General features: G+C 34.5%; 1 protein-coding gene across 2 annotated transcripts in view; it reads left to right on the forward strand.

Moving 5' to 3' along the window:
* The window catches only part of LOC127062547 (fatty acid synthase-like), a 29,159-nt gene extending 20,574 nt beyond the window's left edge, over positions 1-8,585 (forward strand). Inside the window, exons 5-20 of one of the 2 annotated variants that reach the window (XM_050990994.1) lie at positions 258-634; positions 881-1,174; positions 1,271-1,478; positions 1,584-1,744; positions 1,825-2,142; positions 2,237-2,742; positions 2,836-3,140; positions 3,211-3,618; positions 3,709-4,730; positions 4,797-5,029; positions 5,111-5,804; positions 5,943-6,771; positions 6,899-7,359; positions 7,451-7,705; positions 7,789-8,043; positions 8,113-8,585. In XM_050990994.1, the coding sequence (XP_050846951.1) occupies positions 258-634; positions 881-1,174; positions 1,271-1,478; positions 1,584-1,744; positions 1,825-2,142; positions 2,237-2,742; positions 2,836-3,140; positions 3,211-3,618; positions 3,709-4,730; positions 4,797-5,029; positions 5,111-5,804; positions 5,943-6,771; positions 6,899-7,359; positions 7,451-7,705; positions 7,789-8,043; positions 8,113-8,241 (6,455 nt within the window). In that variant the 3' untranslated portion in view covers positions 8,242-8,585. The remainder of the gene's footprint in view (positions 1-257; positions 635-880; positions 1,175-1,270; positions 1,479-1,583; positions 1,745-1,824; positions 2,143-2,236; positions 2,743-2,835; positions 3,141-3,210; positions 3,619-3,708; positions 4,731-4,796; positions 5,030-5,110; positions 5,805-5,942; positions 6,772-6,898; positions 7,360-7,450; positions 7,706-7,788; positions 8,044-8,112) is intronic. The other variant, XM_050990992.1, reaches the window with a different exon arrangement.
* Positions 8,586-9,975: the final 1,390 nt, after the last annotated feature.

The following is a 9,975-nucleotide window of genomic DNA, read 5'->3' on the forward strand; positions in this document are numbered from 1 at the left end:
CTACTGTTTATGCAGCAGAACACGCATATAGGGCTATACGTAGTGGAGAATGCGATTATGCAATTATTTGTGGATCGAATCTTTGCCTCCATCCAAACGCGTCCAAACAATTTCACCGTTTAGGTTCAGATTGTTCCGAATTGTTCAGAAGATTTTTCTTTTCTTATCGAATTAACATGGCAATATTAATTCTTAAACTTTGATATCTCCGACAGGGGCGTTGAACCAAGATGGTCGCTGCAAAGTTTTCGACGAAGGTGCAAATGGTTACACGCGTAGTGAATGTGTCTCTGTAGCATTTTTGCAAAAAGCAAAAACTGCTAAGAGAATCTATGCTACGATTGTTCATGCAAAAACGAATTGTGATGGTTACAAAAGAGAAGGAATAACATTTCCATCTAGTGAGATACAATGTGTTCTTCTCAAAAAATTCTACGAAGAATGCGGTATATCACCAGCTTGTATTCCTTACGTAGAAGCTCACGGTACCGGAACGAGAGTCGGAGATCCTGAAGAACTAAATTCCATAGATCAGATATTCACTAAAGATAGAACTAATCCTCTTAAAGTTGGTTCCGTAAAATCGAACATCGGGCATACTGAAGGAGTTAGTGGAATTTGTTCCATTATTAAGGTAAACATCTTTCGAAACATAAAGCGTCACAAATATTCACTTATTTCATTATTTTCGATGTTTTATTAAATTATTTAGAACCTATATCTTTACTTCCAATATATTCAGTTTATTATTTATATAATAAACTTTGTGTTTATATAGAATGTTTGCGTATCGTTTATATGCTTCTTTAAATATAAATGTAAATGAAAACACGCTTTCTTAATTATATAAATTCATATTTTATTTATATATGTCTTTTAGGCGATATTATCGATGGAATCTGGCATAATACCGCCAAATATTAACTTCAATGAACCACGAAAAGATGCGAAAGGCCTTATAGAAGGACGAATCGATGTTGTTGCACAACATACTCCCTTAGATGGTGAATACATAGCCGTTAATTCTTTTGGCTTCGGTGGTGCTAATGCTCACGTTTTACTCAAGTCGAATCCGAAAATAAAGATCGACAAAGGATTACCAGATGATGATTTGCCTAGACTCGTAGCTGTGTCAGGACGTACCACAAAAGCAGTAGAAACTATATTAAATGAAGTATGTAAAAAAAAAATCAACGTACTATTTAATAGGAGGTATAAAGATATAACTAGTTAAATTGTGCAAGTAATATTCAAACTTACTTTTCCATAGATCGATAAACGATCGACAGAAATTGAATTTATTCGCCTTCTTCACGATATTCATTATAAAGCAATACCAGGTCACTTATATCGAGGATACATCATAACTGATATTCAACATCCTGACACGAAAGTAAGGGAGATTGAGTATTCTTCTGGTACGCAGAAACCAATATGTTTCGTCTTCCCTGGAATAGATTCTCAATGGTCCGGAATATGTATGAAAACAATTATTCGAATATTTGTTTCTTAACTTTCAAATCTATAGAAATAATTAATATTACAATGATTAATTGTATTATGTGGTATCTAAAAATTCCTAGGTGAAGCATTGATGAAATTTCCAACATTTGCTAAAGCAATAGAGAAATGCGATGCTGTGTTAAAACCACGTAAACTTCATATTTATGAGATTTTAACTAGGACAGATATTAGCATATTAGACAATATCGTGTACTCATTCGTCCGTATAACAGCGGTTCAGGTACTGTTGACTAATATTTAAATACTTGTGATGTCTGCATTCATTGGGCAACATGAGGTAACGGTGAAAAATGTGAACAGATCGGCTTGGTAGACCTTCTAACTTCAGTAGGAATACTACCGGACTACATAATTGGATATTCTGTGGGTGAACTTGGTTGTGCATATGCAGACGGAATTTTGACACTGGAGGAAACGATATTGGCAGCGTATTCGCTAGGAATATCCGTGATAGAAGCAAAAATACCTCAATATTCTGTGGCCGTAGTAGGGCTTGGTTATAAAAATTTAATGAATTTATGTCCTAATGATATCGACGTCGTGTGTCACAATGGACCCGACAGTTCAACAATTATCGGATCAGCTGAATCATTAAAAGCATTTGTGGAAAAGCTACAGGTTCGTCTTATACCAGAGATAACCCAACAAATAATAAAAATTGCTTGGATTGATTTGTTTATGAAAAAACATGTAATATTTATACGTTTAACAGGCAAACGAAATATGGGCAAATGCGTTATCTGAGAAAAGAATACCATATCACAGCCGTTATATCGCTACAGCCAAGAGCAAACTTCTGACAAATTTGAAACAAGTGATACCTGTAGCAAAGCCTCGAAGTTATAAGTGGTTGAGTACATCTGTACCACAGAGCGAATGGTCAACTACAAGTGCACAATTCTCATCGGCCGAGTATCTTACTAATAATTTGTTGAAACCTGTACTATTTGCAGAAACGTTGAATTTAATTCCTAACAATGCCGTTACCATTGAAATTACGCCAGACAGCCAAGTACATGAAATTTTTAGCAAATCATTGCAAAAAACGGTTATGAATATTGCATTAACTCAGAAAGATCACAAAGATAACGTAAAAGTTTTCCTAGAAGGATTAGGGAAACTGTATAATGTCGGTTCACAGCTTGATCTTGCTAAACTATACCCACCTGTGGAATATCCTGTATGTCGAGGCACTCCAATGATATCACCTCTTATTAGGTAAGATTTACATGAATTTAAATCACAAGAAGGGTCCATAATTTTAAAATTTGTTGAAATTAGTGCAAATATTCATTATTATATTATGTATAGGTGGGAACATAGCAATAGCTGGTTCACAGTGAATTACAATAACCGGGAGAAACTTATTTCCCGAGAACAAATTATTACAGTAACGTACACCACTGAAGAATTCAAGTACATAAAGGGTCATGTGATTGATGGCAGAAATTTGTATCCTGGAGCAGGATATTTATGCCTGGTGTGGGAAACATTGGGAAGGCTAATAGAAACGTTCTATACAGAAATGTTCGTCGTCATGGAAAATATAAAATTTAATCGAGCCACAGCTATACCCAAAGAGGGCAAAGTGGAAATGGTTGTCATGATTCAGAAAGGTAAATGCTCCCTATCATATATAAACTACTTTCCACGTAATTTAGTGCATCACTTCCTTCAAATGAATAGGTAGTGGTAAATTCGAAGTGGTCGAGGGAAGTGCTGTTATTGTTACTGGAACAATTCGTAATATGGAATCGAACATATCCAAGGAGAAAGTACCCGCTGATATAATCAAGAGAAATCTTAATAATGAAGAAGAAGAATTAAATGAGAAGGATATCTATAAAGAGTTGAAGTTACGTGGTTACCAATATAGCGGTCTCTTCAGAAGCATACGCAGTGCGTCTGTTTCGGGAAGAAAAGGACACATCGAATGGAAAAATAATTGGGTAGCGTTTATGGACAACATGTTGCAGATGAAAATCATTAATGTAGATACTAGAGATTTATTGGTGCCGACTGGAATTCAAAAATTAGTAATAGATGCTAAAGCTCATAAAGAGTTTCTTCAAAGTTTGAATACTAATGAAAAATGTAAATATAACACATATTGTGAAAGAAAGGTGAAGCAATATACAAAGTTCCTTCATATCAAATACGGACAATGACCATTTTTTATTTCAGATGTACCTGTACAATTTTACGAAAACATTGATGTCATTGTCGCGGGGGGTGTGGAAATACATAAAGTTAGTGCTACTGCGATTGCACGAAAAAGACCTGTCAGTGATCCCATTATCGAAGAGTATAAATTCACTGCTTATCGTGACAGAATGGAAACATCACTACGAGAAATATTAACGTTATCCGTACATATTACTCTTGAGAATATACCAATGAACAAGGTGAAGACAATTGAACTCGTTCAAGATAAGGATAATATCTTAGCAGAGAAACTCGCTTCCCCGCTGGTTTTGGACATTTTGAACAAATTGCCTTTGGTGCAAGCCAATGTTAATGTATTCACACCGGGAGGAAAACTGGACAATATTCCTGAAGGTGTCACGATTTCAGAATTAAATATGATTGAAACGGGTGAAATCGCGTCATTGGCCATTGGATATGATTTGTTAACGAATGGAGAAAGGGACGATTTGAAAAAACTTCTAAAATCTACAAAAGACGGAGGTTTCATTTTATCTCGTGAAAAAAGGAATACAAAATTGAACTTATCAACTTTACAGGAAGTTCAGTTACGTGTAGTTTTGGAAAAAAGTACTTCGGAGGAATTTTGGATACTGTTAAGAAAGACGAATAAACTTCCGGAAAATACCATGATTATTGATGTTAATAGCAATGAATTTAACTGGTTGCACAAAGTACAATATATACTTGCCAGAAATGAGGAAAGAAACATCGAGAACACAAGAATTATACTTGTTGAAGAAGGAAACTTTCAGTCAGGTCTCTTAGGATTCATTAACTGCTTACAGAAGGAACCTGGTGGGGATATCTTCCGAGCTGTTTTAATTCAAGACCTTAATGCCCCAAAATTTTCCTTAAATCTACCCCTTTACTCCGAACAACTCGAAATGGATCTCATTGCAAATGTTTTACGTCCAGAGAACATTTGGGGTTCATATAGGCATCAGCTCCTGCGACCTTGCGAGCCCAGGCTCACCTACCACGCCATTATTACTCAATTGGTACGTATGAATATATTTTAGCAAAATAGTAGCACCTAAGATGAATACTAATATATCCTTTAACAGACACGTGGAGATTTAAGTACGCTTCGTTGGACTGAAGGGCCTATTACTAAGGATTATCAAGATGCAGATCTTATTAGTATTCATTATGCATCACTGAATTTCAAAGACGTGATGTTATCAACGGGTAAAATATCACTCGAAATACATAGAAAAGATATAGATTGCGCAATTGGACTTGAATACAGTGGAAAAAGTATTACTGGGCATAGAATTATGGGGCTTAACCGCAACAGGTATACTTCTTATTCAAATCATATCGGGTATATAAAATAATAGAAAATAGAAGTAAAGTGGACAAATGAATCTTGTTTCAGATGTTTATCAAATTTTTGTTATTGGGACAAAACTTTTTCTTGGACTGTACCTGAAAGTTGGACTTTAGAAGATGCAGCGACAGTACCTTGTGTATATTGCACATGCATAGCTGCACTTTACATAAACGGAGACATGCAGAAGGGTGACAGGATTCTTATCCATGCTGGTTCTGGTGGAATTGGTCAAGCCGCTATTAACTTAGCCCTCCGTGAAGGCTGTGAAGTATTTACTACGGTCGGTACACCAGAAAAACGTGAATTCATTAAAAAAACGTTCCCTAGTATAGATGATGATCACATTGGAAATTCGCGAGATACTAGTTTTGAGAAAATGATTTTGCAAGAAACGAATGGTGCAGGTGTAGACATTGTTCTAAATTCTTTAGCAGATGATAAATTTCAAACGTCGCTGCGTTGTTTGTCCAATAAAGGAAGATTTTTAGAAATTGGAAAGTTCGACTTAGCAGCAAATCATCAATTGAGCACCAAAATCTTCATGAAGGACATCAGTTTTCATGGTGTAATGTTAGATCAAATTATGAATACAAATGACGAAGTCAAAAACGAAATTAGTTCAATATTCAACAAACTTATGAAGGAAAATGCGATCAAACCGATAATTAGGACAGTCTTCGGCCAAGATCAAGTAGAGACTGCACTTAGATTCATGGCAGCTGGAAAGCATATGGGAAAAGTAAGTACACGGCCATTGTATTTATGTATTTTATGTATTTTACTTTACTTTATGTCTATATAAATTTTATTATTCGTAGAAATAGTTTTTGTTTTAAGAATATAAATTATAATCTGCAATCTGCCCTATATATCGTAGGTACTGATAAAGATCCGTGAAGAAAATGAACCAATAAATACACCCATTTTGGCTAAACCTGCTTACATTTGTATTCCGAACAAAAGTTATATAGTTCTTGGTGGTTTGGGAGGATTTGGCTTGGAACTAATCGACTGGTTGATTCTAAGAAATGCTCAGAATATTGTCATTACTTCACGTAATGGCATAAAGTATGGTTATCAACACATGAGAATCAAATTGTGGAAATCATACGGTGTGAATATCAAGATCCTGGTAGGTCTAGATGCGGCTGATCGCGATGCCAGTGAACTAATTGTGAAAACAGCTATTGACCAGGGTCCTGTCGATGGTATATTCAATCTCGCGGTATCTTTGAAAGACAGTATTTGTAGAAATCAAACACCGGAGACTTTTGAGGAATCTTTCAAAGGAAAAGCATGGGCAACAAAATGTTTGGACGAGGTGACCAGAAAACTTTGTCCAGATCTTCGTCATTTTGTCGTTTTCTCTTCCGTGTCATGCGGAAGAGGGAATGCTGGACAAACTAATTACGGTATGGCTAATTCCATTATGGAAAGAATATGTGAAAAGAGAGTAGAAGAAGGTTTGCCTGGATTAGCTATACAATGGGGAGCGATTGGAGATGTCGGTTTGGTTGCTGAAATGCAAAATGAAGATAAAGAACTTGTTATTGGTGGTACCCTACTGCAAAAAATATCTTCATGTTTAGAAGAACTTAATGGGTTTTTGGTACAGGATAAAGCTGTGGTTGCTAGTATGGTAGTCGCTGAAAAACGAAACAAAAGCGATATGAATAATGTTGTAGACGCTGTCTTAAATATTTTGTGTATGTATTATCCAACCATATATTATTATTGATATTAATAATTTCACTTCAGTACTCCTTGAAATTTCCTTGATATACTTTCTTTACTTATCGTTATTAACTGAAAAGTATCAATTTTTGACTTCAGGTATTAAAGATTTGAAAAGCATTAATCCACGTACTCCCTTGCCTGAACTTGGAATGGATTCCATGACTGCTGTAGAAATAAGACAGACACTCGAACGTGAATATGAAATATACCTTACCGTTTCAGATATTCGGAACTTGAACTTCGAAACTCTCATGGGAATGAATAATAAATTGATGGAAAATAATTACTCTCATAAAAATGATACAAATCAAGTGTTATCCATTATAAATATATTAAAGCAATTCTATGATGAAATTCATAGTAATGAACTAGCTATACCACTTAAAACCAATCCGGTGGAGGGTCGGGATGAGATATTCTTTCTTCCAGGGATCGAAGGCTATGCTGGCGCTTTCAAAATATTAGAATCGAACATTAAATCACCCGCGACATGTTTTCAATTCCAGACAAATTATGAGTTAAAAACTATTGAAGCTATGGCCAATTTCGTGCTACCGGTATGTCCAGTATTTAGAAAAATACATTTGATTAAATTGAATACTGATGAACATTAAATATTAACATGATACATAACTTTACGTATTGTAGCATATATTGGAGAGACTTAAGGATCGAAGGAAATTCATGTTAATAGGACATTCATTTGGATCGCTTGTAGCTATTGAACTCGCACGAATGTTAGAAGTCAAAGGGTTTATTGGCCGGTTAATATTGATAGACGGTGCTCCTCAGTATCTGAAAAAATTAATACAGGAAAACTTGCGTTCATCATCGCAAGAAGAATTAGAGAACAATATTTTGTACGAGATAATCAATGCATATGAGAGTGGCAAAGATGTAGAGGTTCGTCTTCATTTTTCTGAAGGATATTATTTCTTGTCTATTTTCGGAAAGTCTCATATTAATTTTCTAATATTACTTTGCAGCTTGAACTTGAATTAAAAAAATGCAATTCGTGGGATGAAAAATTAAATGCATGGCTTAATGTTCTATCTCCCGAACGCAGAGAATTATTTTCAAAAGTAGATCGAAGAAATGTTATTCACTCAGTTTATGTGAGATTGCGAGCAACTGCAACTTATAATCCAGATCCAATGCCATATCTAAGAGCACCAATCACATTGTTCAAACCGCTATTTCCTCTTGTATTAAATGCTTCGTATGATTATGAACTGCAAGATGTAGGTTTTGAAACTTTGTAGAAATGATGAAAATGATATTATTTTATTGTAAAGTGGTGGTATTTTCAGATAACTGAAGGCAAAGTAGATGTTCACGTTGTTGAAGGTAATCATACTACGATGTTATGTGCCACGGAAATTGCAATGGCTATTAATGGTGAATTATTTGAGTGTGCTGCAACAATTAAGAAAACGTAATTTAAGAAAACTAATAGTGCATTGATGATATATTTGTGTGTTGTGATTATTCAAAGTAAATATGGGATATCAGCTTTATGTGACAAATTTATTTGTATTTTGGAATAGAGGAAATAAGAGGGAAGTCTGCTTTCGAAATCTGATAAATACTTGAAATTTGTAGTAGATAATTGGATCGTATTCGTTCTTATATAAATCACATTAACGGAAAAATTACGTGGCTCTTTCTATTCGTTATAATGTATCGTTCTATTTACTACAGGCTTCAGAAATATTATGTTTGGCTTGTAAAAGATCATATAAAATATAAATCTAATTTATGAGAGAATGGTACACCGTTCAAACGTTGGATTTTCTCCGTGTGAACGTCATTCTGCCTTTATAGTCATTCCATTTGTGATTTCAATCCTTTTTAATGAGCAACTTCGGTGAGGAAACTCTTTATCGTGTCTTTTAGCATATCGAGTTAACTAATCAATCGAAGATATTTTTCCTCGAAATTTCGATGATGCAATATTTTGAGTTATAAATTATTTTGAGTTTGATCGCCATTAATATACTGCATATATATTTGTACTATTCTGAAGTGTCATAATATTTTTTTTATTATTGTTGATTGTTGGTAAGTAGTATATAACTACACGTTCAGAAGTAGCATGTAACTACAATTTTGCCCTTGGTTTGTGCAATACTGTTTCTTCCCCTTTTTATAAGCGAAATCTATTTACGAGTTAATATGACGATTGGTTAGTGCCTATCAGAAAAGAATAACTAGGAAATTAATATTGGTAGAAAATAGTTTCCACAAAATCGATACACGAACGATACCGTTCTTCCAAACTATACACGTCAATCGGCCGCACGAGTATGACACACTCATCACTCCTATATTAGGCTACCCTTCACTCTATATCGCTTATTATAATCTAAAAGAGACGATCAGAGAATAACGGAAGTAACGACTACTCCTATCTGTGCAACTCACGTTTCGTTGGTTACACAACCACCTATAGTGTTATATTATCAACACTTTTATGCTTAATGATACGTTGCGGATTTGGAAGCGTTGGGTTCATACAAATGCATAATTTTTATACTTTTATACATTCGTTTTGGTAATATATAACATTTGATAATATATGATAATGTAAGACAATAATTGTCTTCAATTTTTCAGAATATATAATTAGAATATAAATAAATTAAGTAATTATATTAATATATGATATAATAATTAATCAATTAATTGATTTGGTAGTTTTATAGTACTATACTGCCAGATAGCGTTTTTCAGCCTGTTTTGGCAAGGATATTATTCTATCAACTAGCTTCTATTGACACAATCGTCGCTGATACTTATAGTGGACAAATGATATGGACGATGCCATCATATGTTCGACATTTTACTTATCCCAACTGGCAATATAGTAGTAATGTTGATATATATTTGCTTAGATGCGTACATGTATTTTCCTCACCATGGTGCGTATAGATATCAATACTATCGCTTTATTATCCATCTCGATTCACACATCACCCGTCCTTATGCACTGAATAATCTCAACTTACGAACACGGAGCGAGCTGTTCAAGAGGCATAGTTTCAATTGATTTAGATTCAACAATTAAAAATGATTTATAAGGAGATATCAAGGAATGTTTCAATAATCAAACACTTTATGGTAACTTCACCATAAAGGTAATTCTCAATCCTCATCGAACAAACGATCCTTAT

Source organism: Vespula vulgaris, chromosome 3, assembly GCF_905475345.1.
Source record: "Vespula vulgaris chromosome 3, iyVesVulg1.1, whole genome shotgun sequence".
NCBI classification, from domain to species: Eukaryota; Metazoa; Arthropoda; class Insecta; order Hymenoptera; family Vespidae; genus Vespula; species Vespula vulgaris.